The 23,575-nt window shown below is 44.2% G+C and overlaps 1 protein-coding gene across 1 annotated transcript in view; it reads left to right on the forward strand.

Moving 5' to 3' along the window:
* The window catches only part of LOC142312879 (uncharacterized), a 266,832-nt gene that overhangs the window by 140,504 nt on the left and 102,753 nt on the right, over window positions 1-23,575 (forward strand). The window contains exons 28-29 of the mRNA XM_075351863.1: window positions 13,925-15,139; window positions 21,130-21,230. Coding sequence (XP_075207978.1) covers window positions 13,925-15,139; window positions 21,130-21,230 — 1,316 coding nt within the window. The remainder of the gene's footprint in view (window positions 1-13,924; window positions 15,140-21,129; window positions 21,231-23,575) is intronic.

Here is a 23,575-nt window from a genome sequence, read left to right on the forward strand (position 1 = left end):
TCGAGTTTGAAGACCCCCTGAGGTGCCTAAACAATGGAGCTCCCCCTCAAGTGACCCCATTTTGGAAACTAGAGCCCTCAAATAATTTTTCTAGATGTTTAGTGTGCACTTTGAATCCCTGGGGGCTTCACAGAAGTTTATAATGTTGAGCTGTGAAAAGAAAAAAAATTTGTTTTTACCACAAAACTGTTGCTTCAACTAGGTAGCTTTTTTTTCCACAAGGGTATCAGGAAAAAATGCACCATGAAATTTATAGTGCATTTTTTCCTGAGTACGACGATACCTCATATGTGGTGGAAAGTAATTGTTTGGGCGCATGGCGGGGCTCAGAAGAGAAGGAGCACCATTTGACAGCAAAATTGGTTGGAATCATTAGCGGACGCCATGTCACGTTTGGAGACCCCCTATGGTGCCTAAACAGTAGAGCTCCCCCACAAATAACCCCATTTTGGAAACTAGACCCCTCAAGGAATTTATCTAGATGTTTAGCGAGCCCCAAGGGGCTCCACAGAAGTTCATAATGTTGAGCCATGAACGCATTTTTTTTTTTTCACCACAAACCTGTTACTTGAACCAGGTAGCTTTTTTTCACAAGGGTATCAGGAAAAAATGCACCATAAAACGTATTGTGCAATTTCTCCTGAGTACGCAGATACCTCACGTGGTGGAAAGTAATTGTTTGGGTGCATGGCGGGGCTCAGAAGAGAAGGAGCACCATTTGACAGCAAAATTGGTTGGAATCATTAGCGAATGCCATGTCACGTTTGGAGACCCCCTATGGTGCCTAAACAGTGGAGCTCCCCCACAAATAACCCCATTTTGGAACTAGACCCCTCGAGGAATTTATCTAGAAGTTTGGTGAGACCCTTGTACCCCCAGGGGCTCCACAGAAGTTGATAACGTTGAACCGTGAAAATTATAATTTTTTTTTTTTTAATACAAAATTTTTGCATCAATCAGGTAGCTTTTATTTTTTTACAACGGTATCAGGAAAAAATGCACCATAAAACGTATTGTGCAATTTTTCCTGAGTACGCAGATACCTCATATGTGGTGGAAATCAATTGTTTGGGCGTATGGCGGGGCTCAGAAGAGAAGGAACGCCATTTGACTTTTCAAACGCACAGACGCGGTGCACTGATCGGCCACTGCAGGACGCACGGTCGGATGAAATACAAAAAGCGTCGGGGATACGGAATAAAAAAAGTCACGCCAAAAATTGACCATGGATGCAGATACGTTATGTGCATCCCTGATCAGCGCTTGGCGGGACGCACTGACAGATGCGATACAAAAAGCATCGGGGATACGAGAAAAAAAAAGTCCCGCCGAAAACGGATGCAGATACATTATCTGCATTCCTTATTAGCGCTCGGCGGGACGCACGGACGGATGAGGTGTAAAAATGGACAGGGGATACAGGGGAAAAAAAAAGTTATACTCACAGTACCCAGAGGATTAGCATGAGGATCACTGACCAGAAGAACTGCAGGAGGAACAGAAGGCAAGCAAGATGGACAGCTTTACAGGAGCAGCAGGCAGGACGTTGGACAGCTCTGTAGAATACCCAGGAAGGACCCAGCGATGGAGGCAGATGTGATCGGGCCAGTGAAGACCTCGGACGACCCGGTGAAGACAGGTAAGAGGACGTCGGGGGGAGAGCAGAGGGGGAGTGGGGAGAGCAGAGGGGGAGTGGGATACCGGAGAAGGAGCTGCAGAAGCAGAATAGAGATCATGGGGGAGGCAGGCAGATCGCGGGGGGAGCAAATCGGGATGTCGGGGGGCAGATCGGGGCGTGGGGGGGCAGATCGGAGGGGGGCACGGGCAGGGGCCATCACGGGAGCGCGCAGGGGGTGTCACGGGAGCGCGCACGGGCTGGAAGGTGAGCACAGTACTCACGTGGAGCAGGAGCAGTGACATCAGCGGCGGCGGCAGCGATGGCGTGGTACCACAAGTACCAGCCAGTCCACGCTGCAGACATGTTGGGGGAGGGCTTCCCAGACCAGCACAGGCCTGGGGAGGGCGGCCACCTGCAGGTCAGACCGCCCCACTGCACACTGATTGGAGCGATTGCGCGTCATAGCACGATCGCTCCAATCAGTGCTGCAGGGGCTGGGGGCGACATGTTTGAGGTCCACCTATGATCTTCTGAAGCTGCTACATCATTTCAAAGCCGGATCTCACAGTATCGCACTAATTCCGGCATTATTTTTGCCGAAATTAGGGCGAATGATGTGGTTGATTTGAACAGCCAATCACATCGATCGTCGATGGGGGGGTGGCGATGCCAGCCCCCCTGGGGTCAAGCAAAGGTCCCCTGCTGTAAAAAACAGCAGGGGACATCATTTGAAAGCCGTTGCTATGGCCACGGCAATCAAATGAACTTTAGGCAGTAAAGTTACGTCCCTGGTCGTTAAGTCACGTTAAAATAGGACGTAATTTTACTGCCCGCGGTCGTGAAGCGGTTAATATTCTCCTTGGGCTCCCGTGACCTCTCCTTAGGACCAAACCCCAAAAAGAGGGCTTTACCTTTTTCATGGCAAGGATGCCTTTTGTCTCAAAGACGTCTTCCGCACTGACCGGTGAAAGCAGGGTACCAGGATTTCTGAAGTAGTGGAAATAGTAGTATTTAAATGATGTTTATATGATTATTTTAAAATGGTATTGTCACTATCAGTGCTCTTATTAGTAGAGATGAGCGAACTTATTTGGTTCGCGTTCACCATTTTCAACTTCAGTACGAACATTTCCCTATACTGTTCAAGCTCGGGTCCCCAAGCATTCTTGTGAAAAATTGATCAGCTATGTTCAATAACAGTTTGTGGTTTCCAAAATGCTTTTCTAATAACATTATGCTTTTGGTTAGGATTGTGGTGCTGTATCATGAATGGGAGAATGTGTTTAATGATGGGAAAGGGGTAAGGAGAGGCCAGAGGAGCGGCACACTTTTTATTTTCCTAACTTTATTTGTGGATGTTACTGCAGCCAATCATGGTACAACAAACATCCACAAGGTTCAGACACAAGGGCTTGTGGCATTGCCTGCATAAAGCCTGCTTTACACGTTGCAATTTCGCATACGATATCGTATGCCATCGTAACCGCCCCCATCGTATGTGCGGCATGTTCAATTTGTTGAACGTGCCGCACAAACGATTAACCCCCGTCACACGTACTTACCCGTCCATACGACCTCGATGTGGGCGGCGAACGTCCACTTCCTGGAGTGGAAGGGACGTTCGGCGTCACATCGACATCACGCGGCAGCCGGCCAATAGAAGCGGAGGGGCGGAGATGAGCGGGACGTAAACATCCCGCCCACCTACTTCCTTCCGCATTGCCGGCTGGAGCCGTGAGAGGCAGGTAAGATCTGTTCAATGTTCCCGGGGTGTCACACACTGCGATGACTGGGCACTGGGTTACTTCGGTGGCTGTGGGGGCAGTCGGGGAAAGGGGTGCTTTCCAAGTCTTGAATTCCCCAGGTCTTTAAATTCCCCAGGCTTGCGGGATAAACCTCTGGATCTACCTCTTCCTCCACTGCTTCTGCTTCCTCCACCCCCTCTAGGGCCTCCACCTGCATCTTCAACCTCTCCCTTAATTAACGTGGGCAGAGAGAATCCCCCCACTTCTGTACCGCGAAGCCATAGCTCAACAAAATCATGCAGTGCAGAAATTAATATGCATTAGAAATGCAGTCATACATCAGAATAGTTGTGGTCCGCTATCCAGGCTGAATTTGATCAATGGCTGTCTCAATTTAACTTGGAGACAGGGAAGGCTGTGTGCGATAATGTTGCGAACCTGGAGGAGGCTCTATGCCAGGGCGACATCACGCATGTGTCTTGCATGGCTCACATCCTCAACCTGATTGTGCAGCAATTTCTAGGTCACTATCCTGGCTTGGATGTGCTGGTGACAAGGCACACTCGCTGTGTACTCAATTCCGCCGATTGCTTGCGATGCCGAGCGCGATAGTACCCGCCCCGTTGCACATGCGATATCTTGTGATAGCTGCCGTAGCGAACATTATCGCTACGGCAGCTTCACATGCGCTTACCTGCCCTGCGACGTCGCTCTGGCCGGCGACCCGCCTCCTTCCTAAGGGGGCGGGTCGTGCGGCGTCACAGCGACGTCACATGGCAGGCGGCCAATAGAAGCGGAAAGACAAAATCCAGCGAGCTCAGCAGTAGATGAAATATAAAATATTCTTCTTTATTTCCAAATTTGATAAAAATATCTGACATGACAATGATAAAGGCATAAAGCCGAAACGCGTCTTGTTGTACGTTTACAGCAGTCAAAAGTTTTTGCATCTCTGCATGAATTAACTTGTCATATGCAGCTATCTGATATTTTTATCACATTTTGAAATAAAGAAGAATATTTTAAATTTCATCTACTGCTGAGCTCACTGGATTTTGTCTTTCCTCTTCATATTGAGTGTTGGCAAGAGCTCCTGCCATTCAATCCGATGTAGAGCCTCCTCATGACATAGCAGCATATTTACTGGACTTTTCTGTACGGTAAGGTGGCTTCCTTTTTCAACATACAAACTCCTTGAACTTGTTATCCTTGGTGGGATTTGAACCGAGGACCCCAGCGTCGCAAGACTGTAGTGCTAACCACTGAGCCACCATGCTGCCCTACACATGAGGATAGGTAATCAGAAGCTACTAGCAAGAAAAACTGATATTAATCCTTGATGCACCAAAAGAAAGAAAAACACATTTAATATCTAGAGTCTCACATGGCTAAGTGAAACTCTGTTCCCAAACCTGTCATTAGTCTCCTAATAATGGGAGACATTCGTGACAACAATGTGCAGAAATGGATGGCATAGTAGTCTTCGGTGAGAATTCCCTGGCAAAGTCTAAGGAACGATGATGCTGCAGAAGAAACTTGTCCCAGTTCATTGCATACCTTGTGGAATGCCCCCCGGAAGGTATGCAGGGCCAAGACAACAGGATCACTTTTCTCCCATAATGGATTGATCCAAGGAAGGGTCTCATTGGTCAAGTGTGACATCATAAAGTCCACGTTCTCCTGGTCCAAAACGAGATAATCTTACAAATGTTCAAAGTGCAAGGAGCACTGATTTGTGAATTTCCTGCATTGCTTTTGGTCACCATCAAACCGCAGAGGAGCAGACAGACGAGGACCAAAGCTTGGAACTGGATATGCTTCGGGGTGGCGACTACAGCCTGAACAGGATCAGATGGCTTCACTAGAGCCTCTGATGTTGAAGATAGGCTTCTACTAGAGGGTAAGCTGCCAGTATTCCAGAGAGTCCATCCATGTGCCGTGATTTCGCCTGCTTCCGGGTCTGCAGTGAATATGGCTGAACATAAATGAAAGGGCCCAGAAGAGAGTATAAAAAATGATTTAATTTCAAAGACGTGTGCGGTCCGTGTGACATCAGTGCTGCCAGAGAAAAATGGACATGTCACCTTGTGGAGCACACGGACACACGTCCGAGTGAAAACACGGAGGTGTGTGCAGACTCATTGATTTTTTTTTTTTTCCAAAACTTTTTATTGATTTTCCAATTTTTTATAAACATAACAAGATATTCATGGTTACACAAGGAAAAACATTTGTCTGACAATATGTGACATAATAGGGTGCGATGCCCCAACTTGATATTTTAAACTGTTTATCTGATTGATATGGTCTCTATTAAACCAAGGCAAAAGTACTAAGAAATAACAGACGCGATACAAGTCAATTAGAATCATTAAGCCCCTGAGCCAACCCCGAATGCTTCCAAATTTTCTGGCACGTCTTGTTGCTACCTTAGCGTCTCATCTCCCCTTCCCTCCGGAACCCACACCTACGTGATTTTCAATTTACCCAGGTTGTCCTGGCTATCATTCAGAAGGTACCATTCCGATTGTACAAAAGGTGTCATCAGATTATCTATTTCTCCCTGAGTAAATTGACTTTCAATGAAGTTTCTCCATTTCCCAAAGAACTTGGGTGTCAACCTGTCTTTGTCCCTTTCCGCTTCCACTTTCTCCAGCCTCAATAAATTATGTAATTCACCGATGACCTCTTTTATGGATGGTCCCTCCCTTTGTATCCAATACTTTAAGATGGACCGTTTGGCTATCATGGCTATGTCATGTACTATTGTATATTTCTTCTTTCCCAGCATGTCCGATCCCCCTCTTACTCCTCCCTCAAAGGAATGAAAAATCCACACCATTAGCTCTAGATTTCCAGAAATTCCCCATGTTGCCTGGACAAATAATCTAACTTGATTCCAGAACCTGTGAATTTCCTTACACTCCCATAGTCCATGTAGCATATCTGTTTTTTCTCTTTGACATTTAGGACACCGCATATCTCTTCCCGGAATGTTGAAGCCCATAATAGCCCTGTGTAAAATTCTAAATTGGATGTCTCTCCATCTCTCATTGGTAACATGTTTCCGCATCTGTACCCATCCCTTCAATATATCCCCTACAACTTCCTGCCCTTTCAATTGTTTCCCCCACGCTGTTAGAGTACGGCTATCCTCCCCAGATATAAGCATTCCCCGAAATGTTCGGTAAATTTGGGAAACATTTACACTTGCTACATCACTTTCCATAAGCTCATCAATCAAACTCTTATTCCATTCCTTTCCAAGCTCCCCCAAATCTACAAATACTTCATGCTTCAGTTGTTCATATTGGATGATATGTGAGCTATTAAGGTCATACTTGTCAAGCACTTCCCGTCCTGTCAGCCACCTTCTCTCCTCCACATTCATGACATCCTTCATTCTCTCGACGCCCTTCTCTTTCCATCTAGTAAATAGCTTATTTTCCCGTCCCATGGGAAAGTTCGGAGATGCCCAGGGATTTAAGTACTTAGATACTTTCCATGACAGTCCCAATTTCTTTCTTACCAGTTTCCATGTTAGCATAGTATCTCGGAATAAGATTGAGTTCCTTATGTGCCCATCCGCCCTGGACAATGGGGAGTGTAAAATGGACGCCAAATCCCACGGTGATGCATACTTGGCTTTCATGCCATAGTCTGAGTGCCTGCTCGTTCCTCTCATCCAATCAAACACATGTCTCATTATACACACCAGGTTATAACCCCGAACATCTGGGAAACTGAGACCTCCTTCCTCCGTTGACTTCATCAGTGATCGTAACTTTATTCTAGGTTTCCTTCCCCTCCATATAAAATCCGCATACGCGGAGTTGAGCCTATTTATGTCCCTCAGTTTTAGCAATATCGGGATCGTCTGGAATGGGTACAACAGCCTAGGAAAGCTCATCATTTTTATCAGGTGGCACCTTGCCAGTAGTAGTAGAGGCAGACCCTTCCATCCCTTTAGTTGTGCTATAATTTTCCTAATTAGTGGGCCATAATTCATCTCGTAAATTGATTCCACCGTTCTTCCTATATGAATTCCCAGGTATTTGAGTGATGTCTGTGCTATAGGAATGCCACATATACAACCATCTCTTGTATTCGCCCCTTTTAGGAACAGGATCTCACACTTTTTTTATTCAATTTGAATCCTGAGACTAATCCAAATTTTTCAATTAGGGCTAGAGTCTGTGGCAAATCCACGTTAGGGTCCCCCATATATAGTATGACATCATTGGCAAAAAGTGCTGTCTTTATTTCAGTTCCCCTTACCTTAATCCCTTTAAAACTATTCAGGCCCTGCAGTATTCTTGACAATGGTTCAATGGCCAAGTTGAATAGAAGGGGAGATAGCGGGCAGCCTTGTCTTGTTCCCTTCATCAAAGGGAACACGTCTGATAGAAAACCTGGAGTGTGTATCCTAGCTCCCGAGTTAGCGTAAAGATTCCTAATGTAAAGCCTCATTTTGCCTACAATCCCTGTGGCCTCTAGTACTTTGTCCAGCCAGCTCCAATTTACATTGTCAAACGCTTTTTCTGCGTCGAGTGTAACTAGAGCGGGTCTTGCCCCCCTCTCTATCTGTTCCAATCTCACCGCATCCACCACTAGTATTGTCTTCCGGATATTAGTGACAGCATTTCTCCCTTTAATAAACCCTACCTAGTGCTCTGTAATGATCCTTGGAAGAATCATGGCCAATCTATTAGCCATAATCTTAGATATTATTTTTTATAAGTGATATGGGTCTATAACTAGAGGGATCATCCAGGTCTTTAGTTCCCTTAGGGAGTAATTTGATATATGCTACGTTTGAATTTTTAGGAATTTCCTCTCCTTCCAAAAATGCATTAAATACAGCAGTTAAATCCGGCGAGATCAGATCTCTCATAGCCTTATAAAACTCGCTGTTAAAACCGTCGGGGCCTGGTGCCTTGTTGGTGTTAAGCTCCCCGATTGTTCTAGTCACCTCCTCAACTGTGATATCTGCATTTAGGTCACTCAGATCTTCCTCTGTTAAGCTAGGCAAGTGCGCTTGTCTTAACCACTCTGCCTCGTCAGTCATGTCATTGTTTCCTGGCCCATATAGTTTTCTATAAAAATGTCCCAGCAATTTATTAATTTCCTTAGGATCTGTGGTCACCTCCCCCCCCTTTCTTTTTAGTTTGGAAATCACTGTCATTTTCCTGCTACCCCTTGCCAAATTTGACAGCATCCTCCCCGCCTTGTTGCCAAATCTATGTAACTCTGCTTCCCTGTGCGACCAAAATAATTGTTCCTTTTTTTTGGCCCATTCATCGAACCCCCTTTTCGCCTCCAACCATCTGTCTTTTGTCGTGGGAGATCTATTTGCCAAATACTTTGTGTATGCTACCCGCACTGCTTCACTCTGGGCATTATAATTCTCATTGGATATGCGGCCATGATCAAAAGGAAAACCAATCAGGCGACCCCTCAAGACCGCTTTTGCCGTTTCCCAGTATAGCACTGGGTTCCCTTTGTGTTCCTTGTTTTCCTCTGTGAATTCTCCCCACCACTCTCGTAATACCCTGTGGAAAGTATCTTGTCTGAGAAGAAACGATGGAAATCTCCATATGATATCTGTACCTCTCTTGAACTTCTCTCTGATACCCAATCTCACCGGACTATGATCAGATATCACCATGTTTTCTATCACACATTCTTGTGCCCCATAAACTAGGCCTTGAGAAATCCAAAATTGATCAATACGCGACCAGCTATCATGAGGATGCGAGAAGTGTGTATATTCTCTATCATGCGGGTGAGCTAATCTCCAGATGTCCTTCAAACCCACGTCTTCTAATGTTACATCCCTATGGTCCGGCCTTCTGTCCACATCCTCTGTCCTCTCCTTCCCCCTCCTCCTGTCTTCAGCTGAGTCTGGAACTGTGTTAAAATCACCTCCCACTATGATGTTTGTCTCCCCATCTGCTAGTATGTTGGCCTTTATGCCATCATGAAATATGCTCTGTTGGGAGTTTGGACCGTAAACATTGTAGATACTTAATTTACCCGCTGGACTAATGATTGTTAAATGTTGCCACCGTCCCTGATCGTCTGCCTCGTGTGTCACTACTTCATGGCTGAGCTGTTTATGTATTAGAATCATTGTCCCCGCTTTCCTACCTTGTGCCTCTGCCCCATATACAGTACCCACCCAGTATTTCTTCATGCGGAAAAAGTCCTCCTTCCTCAAATGCGTTTCCTGTAATAATGCAATATCTGTTTTTAGTCTTTTCAGATGTCTTAGTATCATTGCTCGTTTGTTAGGAGATCTCAAGCCTTTAACATTTCATGTAGTTATTTGTACCATATTTGCCTTTGTATTTTGCTCTTACTATTTCCTCCCCTGTGGGCACTGAACTCACAAGAGACGAGACAATTATTGCCAGGTATAGAATTTGCCCCCCAGGCTTGACATATCTTTTCCCCACCTTGTAGGTATAACAAATATAACAATAAACAAGTAACTGTAGAACAAGTTTTCCCTTCTGGGAAATTTTTGGCTCTTTTCGCCATGCTGATGACTTCCCCTTTTCCTAGCCAAACTGTTGAGCTCCCTAGTCACCCCCCTTAGAGTATACGTTCTAGCCCCGGATTCACATGAGTCACATGAATGAGCCTTAAATAATATGTCGAAAATAGTACAGTACGACAAAACCTCTATAAGAACTTCAAGTCCAACTTAGCTCTACTTTCTGGTGGCCGTCCCAGCACTCAGAGCAGACAGATCCACTTCATTTACGCCTGGAAGTCGTTCCTGGACAAAGGCGAGTGAAAGTGAGAGTGAAAGTGAATCTGGAAGTGAAACTGAAAGTAAGCGTGAGACTGAATATGTGAGAGAAAAAGAGTGAGACAGAGCGAGTGTGGGACTGAAAGTGAGTGTGAGACTGAAAGTGAAACTGAGTATGGGAGTGGGAGTGAAACTGTAAGTAAGCGTGGAACTGAAAATGAGACTGAATATGTGTGAGACAAAGTGAGTGTGGGACTGAAAGTGAAACTGAATATGGGAGTGATTGTTAAACTGAAAGTAAGCGTGAAACTGAAAATGAGACTGAATATGTGAGTGGGAAAAATGTGGGACTGAAAGTGAGTGTGGGACTGAACGTGATTGTGAGGATGAAAGTGAAACTGAATATGGGAGTAAGACTGAAAGTGAAACTGAAAATGAGAGAGTGAAATCAAGAGAGCGAGAGAGTGCGAGAACAGGACCAGCAATATCTAGTTCAGTTCAGTTATCATGAACCATTCCCAACAGTTAGTCTCTGTGTTCCGAGCGAGGATTATTTTGTTGTATTGGGCTCAATCTTCTTTCCTCTCTACTCTCCACCCGCGATTGCCCCTCAAAGCTTCTCGGGTCTTTCCCTGGGCCTCTTGGAGATCCTCCTCTGCTGGTCCCTTCTCCATTATTTCCTCTTTTTTGTCCGTCAGCCCGATTCTTATCCTGTTCTGCCATGAGAGTACGCTCTGCTTCTTTATAGTCTTTGTAATATGCAAACGAGCCATTGAGATTTCTGACTTTCAGTGTGGCAGGGTATAGCAGTTGGCACTTGACTTTTTTGTTATACAGGAATGAACATACTTTGCTGAATTCTTTTCTCTTTCTGGAGACTTCTGCTGAATAATCTCCGAAAATTAGCAGTCTGTTGCCTTGGTAATGCAATGGTCGCTGTCTGTCTCTAAAGGCCCTCAGTATTTCCTCTTTATGTTTATAATCAAGATATTTGACTATCACTTGCCTAGCTCTCAGCGGGGCTTTCTTGTTTGGGTTTGGATCCTCTCCCCAATTCGCTTCTTGTCTCAGTGGTCCCACTCTGTGCGCTCTTTCCACTCTGAATTTAGCCTTAATGCCCAGGGCCTGAGGTAACTCGTGTTCACATATGTTATACAGCTGTCCCAAAAGATACCGATTCTGGCAGCCCCACAATGCGCAAATTATTTCGCGTTGATCGGTTCTCTAAATCTTCCGCTTTACCTCTCAAATAATCGTTAGATTTCACTAGAGCTGCTATTTGCTCTTGCATAGCCAGTATTTTCTCCTCTGAGTCAGATATTTTCTGCTCTGTTTCTGCCAGTCTAGATGCGTGTCCACTAATCTGCTTTTGCATAGCTGCTAGGGATGTTTGTATGGCTGTTTCAATGGCCACTTTAATCTCTTTTGACAGAAGTGATGTCACTTCTTCAGCCATTTTTTTATAATCAACATTGAGCTCTTGTGCATGCTTGTCTTGGCCTGCAGGTGGTGCTGTTTTCTTAGTTCTCTTATTCTGTGCTGGGGGTTTTCCACCCTCCCCCATTTGTTTACAGGATTTAGATAATGGTGTGGCTGGCTGTTTCTTGTTTACTTTAGAAGGAGTGTTACTTTTTCTGACATGCAGCTTCTGCTGGCGTTGATCATGATTAGACACCTTATACTGCGTGTCTGAGTGATCAATCCGGTCTCCTGCGTCTCTGTGCACTCTTTGCTTGCTGCACTCCTCCTCCTCTCTCTCTTGTTCCTCCATGTCCCCTTCCTCTATCCATTGTGTTTCTCCCTCTTCAATCCCCTGCAGCGATTTCTCTCCTGCTCCATCCTCCCCCGACCCCCCGCTCTCATCTCCTTCACTTCTCCCTCTCCTGCCTTTCATTACCACATCTTGCACTGGGGACTCTGGCTCCTCCTCCATCAGGCTCGTCGGCGCCATGACAGTCTCCTCTTCTCCACGCCGGCAGTCAGGATCTCCACTCCTCCAGGGCCCCTCACCACCACCAGCACTCCTCAGTAAGTACCGCTCCATAGCTGCTTGCTTCCTGCTACCAGACGTGCTGCTCTCAGCTCGCTCACTTGCCCGGGTATGCTGTTTATCGTCGGTTTCTCAGATGGGTGTTTGGAGCTTCCCCTCTATTGCTGCCTCCTCAGCCAGGACCGGATCCGGAAGTCAGACTCATTGATTTTAATGAGTCTACATGTGTCCGTGTCTCTGGTACGTTTGAAAACGGATGTCATACATACCGGAAACACTGATGTTTGAAGGAAGCCTAAAGGTGGCTTTACACGCTACGATATCGCTAAAGAGATCTCGTTGGGGTCACGGAATTTGTGATGCACATCCGGCCGCTTTAGGCTACTTTCACTCATCCGGTTTTTGCAGTGCGGCTCAATCCGACTCAAAAACCTATGCAACGAATGCGGTGAAAAAAAACGGATCCGTTGCATAAGTTTTTCCATGTGGCCCATCCGTTTTTTGACGGATGCAGTTTAATACTGAGCATGCGCAGTGCAAAAAAACTGCATCCGGCGGCCGGATGCCATTTTTGCCGCAGGATGCCGCATCCGGCGTCCATAGGCTTGCATTGTAAATCGCACCGCGTTGCGCCGGATTCAGCGCGATGCGTTTTTTCTGCCGCACAAAAAAACGTGCCAGGAAACGTTCCATCCGGCCGCCGCATGAGCTAAATATGCCGCATCCGGCAAAAACCGGACGCAATGCAAGGCCATGCGGCACAGTACGGTGCTAATGCAAGTCTATGCGGAAAAAACGCAACTGATGGCAAAAAAAAAACGGTTGCGTTTTTCTGCAAAGCGCCGTATTGTGCCGCTCAGCAAAAACCGGATGTGTGAAAGCAGCCTTAGCGATGTCGTTGTGTGTGACACCTATGAGCGATTTTGAATCGTCGCAAAAACGGTCAAAATCGCTCATCGGTGACATCACCCCCTATTTCCAATTATCGTTGCTGCTGCAGTAATGATGTTGTTCGTCGTTCCTGCGGCAGCTCACATAGCTACGTGTGACACCGCAGGAACGAGGAACCTCTCCTTACCTGCGTCCCGCCAGCAATGAAGAAGGAAGGAGGTGGGCGGGATGTTCGTCCCGCTCATCTCCGCCTCTCTGCTTTGATTGGGCGCCCGCTTAGTGACGTCGCACAAACTGCCCCTTAGAAAGGAGGCGGTTCGCTGGTCACAGCGACGTCGCTAGGCAGGTAAGTAGTGTGACTGTTCCTAGCAATGTTGTGCACCACGGGCAGCGATTTGCCCGTGTCGCACAACCGATGGGGGCGGGTATGCACGCTAGCGATATCAGTAACAATATCGCAGCATGTAAAGCGGGCCTAAGACTCAGCAAACTGAACAGCACATGACAACTTGCAACGTGTCTCTAAGGATAGACCACGCTGCCTAAGCACCTCCCATATCGGAGGATGTCCTAAAAACCTATTGCCTTTCAGCCGTAGGCTGAGAGACACTTCTGGGTTATGGCATGCAGGCCATTTAAGAATAGGTGTGTGCACATAACCCTTAGGGTTATGTGCACACACCTATTCTTAAGCACACTCTTAGGAATCCTGCGTCGCATGTGCAGGCCCCTGGGAGAAGACGGTAGGGACTGGAGGACACGGAAGCCACCATTGAGTGACCGGGATGCTAAGTGTGCAGACACCCCCCTTGGGAAAGGGAGCAGGATAGTGCGGGGAAGCCGGTGACAATGTTACAAGCTATTTTATAATATATATCCTTAAATTTGTACATATTATTAAGAATAATTTTTATCATTGGCAGATGACTGTACTAGGAGATTAGAGGGACAACTGACATCTTCAATTTTTAAATCAGAAGACCTTGATATCAAACAAGATATAACTGAAGTCAATGAAACTATTCCAGATATATCATCATCCGTTCACAGCAAAGATCTATCATCTGATTCTAATGATCAAGTCCTACCTTCTGTTTCATCACAGACTATTAAGAAGAATAAACGTCACAAAAGAGGCATTAAAAATCGAAGCGCTCTTACAGTAAAGATGCCATTTTCAACTTCAGAATATGGAAAAATCCATCAAAAAATTCACCTGGGGGAGAAAAGATTTTCTTCAGACTCTATTAGTTACCAGAAAACTCACACAGGGGAGAAGACATTTTCATGTTCAGAATGTGGGAGATGTTTTACACGTAAATCACAATTTGTTACACACCAGAGAACTCACACAGGGGAAAAGCCATATTCCTGTTCAGAATGTTGGAAATGTTTTAACCAAAAAACACATCTTGTTATACATCAGAGATCTCACACAGGGGCGAAGCCATTTTCATGTTCAGAATGTGGGATATGTTTTGCACATAAATCACAGTTTGTTACACACCAGAGAACTCACACAGGGGAGAAACCATATTCATGTTCAGAATGTGGGAAACATTTTACCTGGAAATCAAATCTTGTTACTCACCAGAAAACTCACACAGGGGAGAAACCTTTTTCATGTTCAGAATGTGGGAGATGTTTTGCACGTAAATTACAGTTTGTTACACACCAGAGAACTCACACAGGGGAGAAGCCTTATTCATGTTCAGAATGTTGGAAATGTTTTAACCAACAATCACATCTTGTTATACATCAGAGAACTCACACAGGGGAGAAGCCTTTTTCATGTTCACAATGTGGGATATGTTTTGCACATAAATCACAGTTTGTTACACACCAGAGAACTCACACAGGGGAGAAGCCATTTTCATGTTCAGAATGTGGGAAATATTTTACAGAAAAATCAAGTCTTGTTAAACACAAAATAATTCACACAGGGGAGAAGCCTTTTTCATGTTCAGAATGCGGGAAATGTTTTGCAGCTAAATCAACTCTTATTACACACCAGAGAACTCACACTGGGGAGAAGCCTTTTTCATGTTCAGAATGTGGGAAATGTTTTGCAGATCACTCAAGTCGTGATAGACACCAAAGAATTCACACAGGTAGGAAACCCTTGTCATATTCAGAATGAATACACGCAAATGGTATCTTTTTGAACATCACAAAACTCACACGGGTAAAGAAGGCATTATCATACCTAGAAGGTGAGAAATGTTTTACTTGGAAAATTATAATTTGTTGACCACTATGAAAAATTCACATGGGGAAAAACTATATATTTGACAAACTAAACAAGAAAACACTAAAGAGACAGTGAAACTAAAGGCAAGTAAGTAAACAAGAAAGGGAAAGCACGTTAGAAGTTCCGTTAGAATTAAAACATATACAGTTACTAATAGACGTCTGTTTTCTAAAAATCAAATAAAATGCAATATTCCATGTGCATCGAACATTTCACATTGTTATATATTTACTACATGGAAAAAAGTATTGCAATCCTCTCCCCCAAAAATACCCAACATTCCTCCTCCCTCTTCTTCCTAACTCCCAATCTCAGCAATCTGCCATTCATTACAGTTACTTTTAGCGCATAATTTCCATGTCTGAACAATGTCTGAAACTTCTCTATACTACAATAATAAACATGTTCATATTACAAATTACTATTTCCATCTACGATCCATTCCTTCTTTGTGGGAACATCTGCTGGGATCGAGTTTTTTTTAAATCACTTTCCATGTGAAGTTTAGTAGTGTTTACATCATCATTGGGAACTGACCCGCTTCTCTATTCCCCAATACACATATTATAGGTTTTAAGAGAACTTTGATTTTAAATATTTACTAAATTGCCCCAATAAATTGACACCAAAACATGTTTTTCCAATAAAGTCTGCGTATTCTGAACTAATTTCTTTTCATTTCTTCTTCCTCCATTTCTTTTTTGCTGGAGCAGAGGTCGCCCAACCTGTTCCCTCATTATGGCATTAAATATCTTGGATACAGTACTCTTATTACTGCAATTTGTCACTAACAAAGCTTTAACTGTTTGTTAGTTATTGCAAAAGTATATCCATTTTTCCGCTATAAGGCCTGACATAACAATTTAAGCCTATATTCTTGTCCTTTTTTTTTCTTTTTCTTAAAAAGCTATATGACCTCCTCGTCCTTTTCCTTCCTTTCCTCAGCTGTTTACTTCTCCACACAAGGTCCTTGATTACATTTTCTATGATTTTAAATATGTTTTTTAAATACAAATTTAGTCCCCACACCTCTCTTCCCATGTCAGCTGACTAACATGGGAAGAGAGGTGAGGGGACTAATTACAGCAGTCCCTGCTCTCTATGATCGGTCTGTCAATCTGACAAACTGATCATAGCACAAAAGTGCTGAATATCAGCAGTTCCCTGCACAATCACAGCAGAAGCTCAGCACAGATGACAGCCGAGCTCCTGCGGTAACAGCCAGGTAAGGTGAAAATTAAAGATTTGGGCCTTCAGCATCATTTTTGTTGAAAAAAAAGTAATATTTTAATTTTCATGGCATAATATTATAAAATGCTGTGAAGCACCAATGGGTTGAAGATGCTCAATACACCACTAGATAAATTGCTTGAGGAGTGTAGTTTCCAAAATGGAGCCACTTGCGGTCAATTTCCACTGTTTAGGCACATCAGAGGCTCAGCAAATGCAATATGGTGTCCACTATCCATTGTGGCCAATTTTGCACTTTTAAAGTCAAATGATGGTATTTCTCTTACAAGCCCTGTTGTGCGCTCAAACAGTATTTTTCACCATATATGCGGTATTGATGTACTCAGGAGAAATTGCACATCAAATATGGGGTTTTGAAACGTAGTTTTGCCTTGACATTTTTTTATTAGAATACAAATAAAGACAGTATGAGTATAAGGGTACGGTTCCACTTGTGTATGACTTGGCAAGTCTCGCATCGGTATCAACCGGCATGGCGCACAATCTCTTGACAGGAGCTGGTCAGCTGCATGTATTTTCATGCAGCTGCACGCTCATGTCCAGAGAGCGTCAGGCCGTGCCGGGTGATACCGATGTGAGACTCGCCTGAGTCATACACAAGTACAACCGTACCTTCAGGCTTACTATATTAGAACATATACCTGATCACATTACAAATAGATATCAGAAACTAATAAATCGAGAATCCTAATAGATTTTTAAACAATTCACATTGGCACTTGAAAGATTAAATTAAATAATTGAAAATAAAGTCTCAATTTCTAGCACATTCACAGTTAGGATACACAAATTATATTATACAGTGGGAAAAATAAGTATTTGATACACTACCGATTTTGCAAGTTTTCCCTCCTACAAATAATGGAGAGGTCTGTAATGTTTATTGTAGGTACACATTAACTGTGACACACAGAATCCCCCTAAAAAATCCAGAATATTGTTTTGTTTTTTTTTAATAACTAATTAGTATTTTCTTGCATGAAATAAGTATTTGATCACCTACCAACCAACAAGAATCCTGACTCTCATAGACCTGTTATATTTTCTTTTAGAAGCCCTTCTGCTCTTTTTTTCATTACCTGTATTAATTGCTGCAGTTTGAATTCATTACCTGTATAACAGACACCTGACCACACACTCAATCAATCACACTCCAACCTCTTCACCATGGCCAAGACCAAAGGGCTGTCTACGGACACCATGGACAAAATTTTAGACCTGCACAAGGCTAGGATGGGCTACAAAACAATAGGCAAGCAGCTTGGTGATGTCAGGCGGCGTTTGGCTCTAAACTCACCACGTGTCATGGCGGCATCTGACACTGTTCACACTGTAGAATCTGACACTGCCTCCTTTGGTGCGTCTGAGTTATACAGACAGGCTTGGGTGTCAACCAGCTGTGTTCTCATTAGTGATTGGGCTTGCAGGATTTAATCTCTGCTATATCTATCACAGTCACTCCCTGGCTTTTTAAGATGGTGGAGCCTGTCTTCCCATGCTGACTATAGCTTTTGTTAAACTAGTCCTTGTGCTGTTGTAGCCCAGTCCTGCTTTGTATTGCTTTATTGATGGAGTTTATGCAATAAAGAGAATCCAGGGCACTGATCCACATCCAGTATAGCGGAAAATAAAAAGCTCCTCAATATCGGCTGAAAAAACCTTGCTCTGCGGTGCCACTGGTGCAGCCAGATTTATGACATGTAAGCAGTAAATAAAAAATACCAGGCACTCACCAGAGCTTGCTTGTGCCTGCGTCCTCTCCCTCCCCACCAGCCCTTTTACACATGAAAGCCCCAACAATTGAATAAATCACAAAACTGCACAAGCAAGCTCTGGTGAGTGCCTGGTATTTTTTCTTTACTGCTTAGGCTGCTTTCACACCTCCGGTTTCTGCAATGCGGCACAATCCGGCACTTTGCAGGAAAATCGCAACCGTTTTTTTTTGCTGCCGCTTGCGTTTTTTCTGCATAGACTTTAATTAGTGCCGCATTGTGCCGCAAGGCCTTGCGTTCCATCCGGTTTTTGCCGCATGCGGCAGATTTAGCCGATGCGGCGGCCGGGTGGAACGTTGCCTGGCACGGTTTTTCGTGTGGCAAAAAAAAACGCATTGCGCCGCATTCGTCCGATGCGGCGCATTTGTCAATGTATGCCTATGGCGGCCGGATGCGGCGCGATGCGGCAATAACTGCATCCGGCCGCCGCATGCGGTTTTTGCCACTGCACATGCTCAGTAGCATGCCGCAAGCGGCAAAAACCGGACTGGCCGCAAAGTAAAAACTTATGCAAAGGATGCAGTGTGTTCACCGCATCCGTTGCATAGCTTGCACACCCGGATTGAGCCGCAGAGCTCAAGCCGGATGTGTGAAAGCAGCCTTATTGATGGAGTTATTGTGGAGTTCTCCCATTGTCTTGTTATTTCCTCCCTTCTTTTATTTCCCTCCTAAGTTCTTTTTGTCTTATACCTCTGTGTGTGCCGAAATAGAGATTTGTTTTCCCCTGTTTGACTATTTCCTTTGGCTTTATCCCTCCTGTCCCGTCTCTCCCCATCTGTTGAGGGATAGGAGTTATAAGATCGGGGCTGATCAGGATGACATTGGTGGAGTTGCAACAATGTAGAGTCAGTAAATGTACACGGGGAGGGAAATAATGCAAAGCTGCTAATTGGAGTTTACTATAAGCCGCCCCCGTCTCTCCCCATGGGTTGAGGGGTAGGCGTTATAAGATCGGGGCTGATCAGGATGACATTGGTGGAGCTGCAACAATGTAGAGTCAGTAAATGTACACGGGGAGGGAAATAATGCAAAGCTGCTAATTGGAGTTTACAATAAGCCGCCTAACATATCTGAACAGGTAGAGGGTGAAATTCTGCAACAAACTGAAAAGGCAGCAAATAATAATAATAATCGGGTCCTTGTTATGGGAGATTTCAACCATCCAGACATTCAATGGGACATAGAATCTTAAGTTGGGGTCACACTAAACGACAGCGACAACGACGTCGCTGTTACGTCACCATTTTCTGTGACGTAGCAGCGACCTTGTAAGTCGCTGTTATGATCGCTGCTTAGCTGTCAAACACAGCAGCCGAAGCAGCGATCATAACGACACGCGTCGCTGTGCTGCAACATGTGCAGAGAGCAGGGAGCCGCGCACACTGAGCGCTGGCTCCCTGCTCTCCTAGCTACAGTACACATCGGGTTAATTACACGATGTGTACTGCAGCTACATGTGCAGGGAGCCGCGCACACTGCTTAGCGCTGGCTCCTTGCTCTCCTAGCTACAGTACACATCGGGTTAATTACACGATGTGTACTGCAGCTACATGTGCAGAGAGCAGGAGCCGGCGCTGGCAGCGTCAGAGCGGCGGAGGCTGGTAACGAAGGTAAATATCGGGTAACCACCTTGGTTACCCGATGTTTACCTTGGTTACAGCTTACCGCAGCTGCCAGATGCCGGCTCCTGCTCCCTGCTCGCTTCATTTCGTCGCTCTCTCGCTGTCACACACAGCGATCTGTGCATCACAGCGGGAGAGCGACGACCAAAAAATGAAGCTGGACATTCAGCAACGAGCGGCGACCTCACAGCAGGGGCCAGCTCGTTGCTGGATGTCACACACAGCGACAGCGACGGGACGTCGCTGCAACGTCACAGAAAATGGTGACGTAGCAGCGACGTCGTTGTCGCTGTGTGTGACACCACCTTTAGGGTTGTGCTAAAAGTTGCAAGTTTTTATCTACAATTCAAGATAATTACAACTCTTTGATGGTAGATGAGCCGACCAGGGTAGATAGTTTGCTGGATTTGGTCCTGTCAAATAGACCAGATATAATTTCAGATCTACAGGTTCGGGAGTACTTGTGCACCAGCTATCATAATATGGTAAGTTCCAATGAAATATTTAATAAACATTTGAAAGGGGAAATGATAAAACCTGTAATTGTAGGAAAGCTCATTTGAATAAATTAAGGGAAGAGCTTAATCATGTAGATTGGGATAATGTCATGGTAACTGGGGATACTGAATATAAATGGGGCAAGTTTAAGAATATACTACTAGAGTCCTGTAAAAAAAACTTATACTATCTGGTGTAGGAATAAAAATAAACCACTATGGATACATAAAACAGTGCAAAGTATAATAAAAGAAAAACAAAGGGCATTCAAAATCTTGAAGGCTGAGGAAACAGAAATAGCATATCAGGAGTATAAAATTCTCAATAGGAAATGTAAAAAAAAATCAAGCAAGCCAAATTACCTACTAAAACAAAATTGCCAAAGACATTAAAATAAACCCCCAAATTTTTTATAAATACATCAATGCCAAATGGAAAAAAAGTATAGTATTGGCCCCATAAAAGATTATAACAGATTAATGATAAAGGACAAAGAAAAGGCTGAGATATTAAACAGGCACTTTTTATCGGTGTTCACCAAGGAACTGACTGTTCCAGGGATCATTCAACAAGGCAAAAATTAAAGTGCCCCCCCCAATATAACTAATTTAACACAAGAAGAAGTACGCCTGTGTCTGAGTAATTAAACATTGACAAATTCCCCGGGCCAGACGGCATTCATCCATGGATATTGAGCTCAGTAATTGACAGACCACTGTATCTTGTCTTCTTAGACTCTCTGTTAACAGGCTTGGTTTCTCAGGATTGGAGAATGGCTGATGTGGTACCAATATTTAAGAAATGTAAGAAGGTGGATTCAGGCAACTACCATCCGGTAAGTCTGACATCCGTGGTGTGCAAGGTTTTTGAGAGCATTTTAAGAGATGACATACAAGGATATATTACAGAGAATAATATAATAACTGACAGCATGGATTTATGAAAGAAAAGTCGTGTCTAACCAACATGTTGGGTTTCTATGAGGAGGTAAGTGCAAATCTGGATATTGGTAATGCAGCTAATGTGATTTATTTGGACTTTGCAAAGGCATTTGATGCTGTGCCACATAACAGTCTTGCAATGAAGCTCCAGAAGCAAGGACAAGGGCAAACTACAAGCAGATGGATAAGGAATTGGCTAAAAGATAGAAAACAAAGAGTAGTTATTAATAGTACTTTCTCTAATTGGGCTATAGTTAGTAGTGGGGTACTGCAGGGATCTGTGCTAGGACTGATTATTTTTAAACTCTTTATTAACGATCTTGTCGATGGGATTGAGAGTAGAGTGCAGTTTTTGCTGATAACACCAAACTATGTAGGATTATAAAAACGGACCTTGATAGTACAATATTACAAAACAATCTGGATAAGATGTCGTAATGGGCAGACACTTGGCAAGTGAGTTTTAATGTCGATGAATGTAAAGTAATGTACCTAGGACAGAGTAATCCTATTTCTGCCTATACATAAAATGCAACTAAACTTGGGACTACAAAAGAGGAGAAGGACTTGGGGATTCTGGTTACAAGTAAACTAAGCAGCAGCACTCAATGTCAGGCAGCAGCTTCAAAAGCAAACAAGATTTGAGGGTGCATAAAAAGAGAGATCAGATCCCGTGATCCCAACATATTGTTACCCCTCTATAAATCAATTGTAAGGCCACATCTGGAATATGGGATCCAGTTTTGGACTTCTCATTTTAAACAGGATATTCAGAAGTTAGTCAGATCAAAGGCGAGTAACTAGGTTATTGCAAGGAATGGACGGCCTCCCATATGATGAGAGGTTGGAAAATTTAGATTTGTATAGCTTAGTAAAAATACATCTCAGAGGAGATCTCATTTATATGTATAAATACATATGTGGTCAATACAAAGGAATGGCACATGACTTATTCCTTCCAAAAACAATACTAAGGACCAGGGGGCACTCAATGCGAGTGGAAAAAGGCAATTCCAGCAGCTAAATGGGAAAGGGTTCTTTACAATTAAAGTAGTCAGATTGTGGAATGCCCTACCACAAGAGGTAGTAATGGCAGATACTTTAACAGCTTTTAAATGATGATTTCCTCAGTACACACAACACTGTCTGTTTTAAATGATATAGTGACAAAATTTATAATTGGTGGAGGAGGATTGAACTAGATGGTTAACAATATAAGAGCAGGGCAAGGAAGGCAGTCCAGATATCCTTACCATCAAAGGTAACTCTGGGATAGCTAGGGTTCCCTAGTCTGAATGCCAGTCTAGGAGCCCCTGTCCCCTGTTCTCGACCCACACCGTGACAGATGAGAAGACAACAGCAGTTGATGCAATTATCAGAAAATGGAAGAAACACAAGATGACTGTCAATCTTACTTGTTCTGGGGCTCCATGCAAGTTCCTGCCTTATTGGGTAAGGATGATTTTGAGAAAGGTCAGGCATCAGCTCTACTAAATGGGAGGACCTGTTCAATGACCTGAAGAGAGCTGGGTATCACAGTCTCAAAGAGTACCGTAAGTAACACACTAAGCTGTCATAGATTAAAATGCTGCAGGGCACGAAAGTTCCCCCTTCTCATGCCAGCACATGTCCAGGCCAATTTGAATTCACCAATAATCACCTGGATGATCCAGAGGAGACATGGGAGAAGGCATATCATCAGATGAGACTAAAATAGAACCTTTTAGTATCAACTCCACTTGCTGTGTTTGGAGGAAGAAGGATGAGTATAATCTCAAGAAAACCTTTCCAACCATGACGCATGGGGTGGAAACATTATACTTTGGGGGTGCATTTCTTCAAAGGGAACAGGACGACTGTACCGTATTGAAGGGAGGATGGATGGGGTCATGTATTGCGAGATTGTGGCCAATAACCTCCTTCCCTCAGTAAGAGCATTGAAGATGGATCACGGCTGGGTTTCCAGAATGACTATGACCTGAAACACACAGCCAGGATAACTAAGAAGTGGCTCCGTAAGAAGCATTTCAAGGTCCTGGAATGGCCTAGCCAGTCTCCAGACCTAAATCCAATAGAAAATCTTTGGAGGGAGCTGAAACTCAATGCTGTCCGGCGACATCCCCGAAACCTGAAAGATCTAGAGAAGATCTGTATGGAGGAGTGGGCCAAAATCCCTGCTGCAGTGTGTGCAAACTAGATTAAGAACTACAGGAAATGTCTGACTTCTGTAATTGTGTCA

The sequence above is a fragment of the Anomaloglossus baeobatrachus genome, chromosome 5, assembly GCF_048569485.1.
Source record: "Anomaloglossus baeobatrachus isolate aAnoBae1 chromosome 5, aAnoBae1.hap1, whole genome shotgun sequence".
Lineage (NCBI taxonomy): Eukaryota > Metazoa > Chordata > Amphibia > Anura > Aromobatidae > Anomaloglossus > Anomaloglossus baeobatrachus.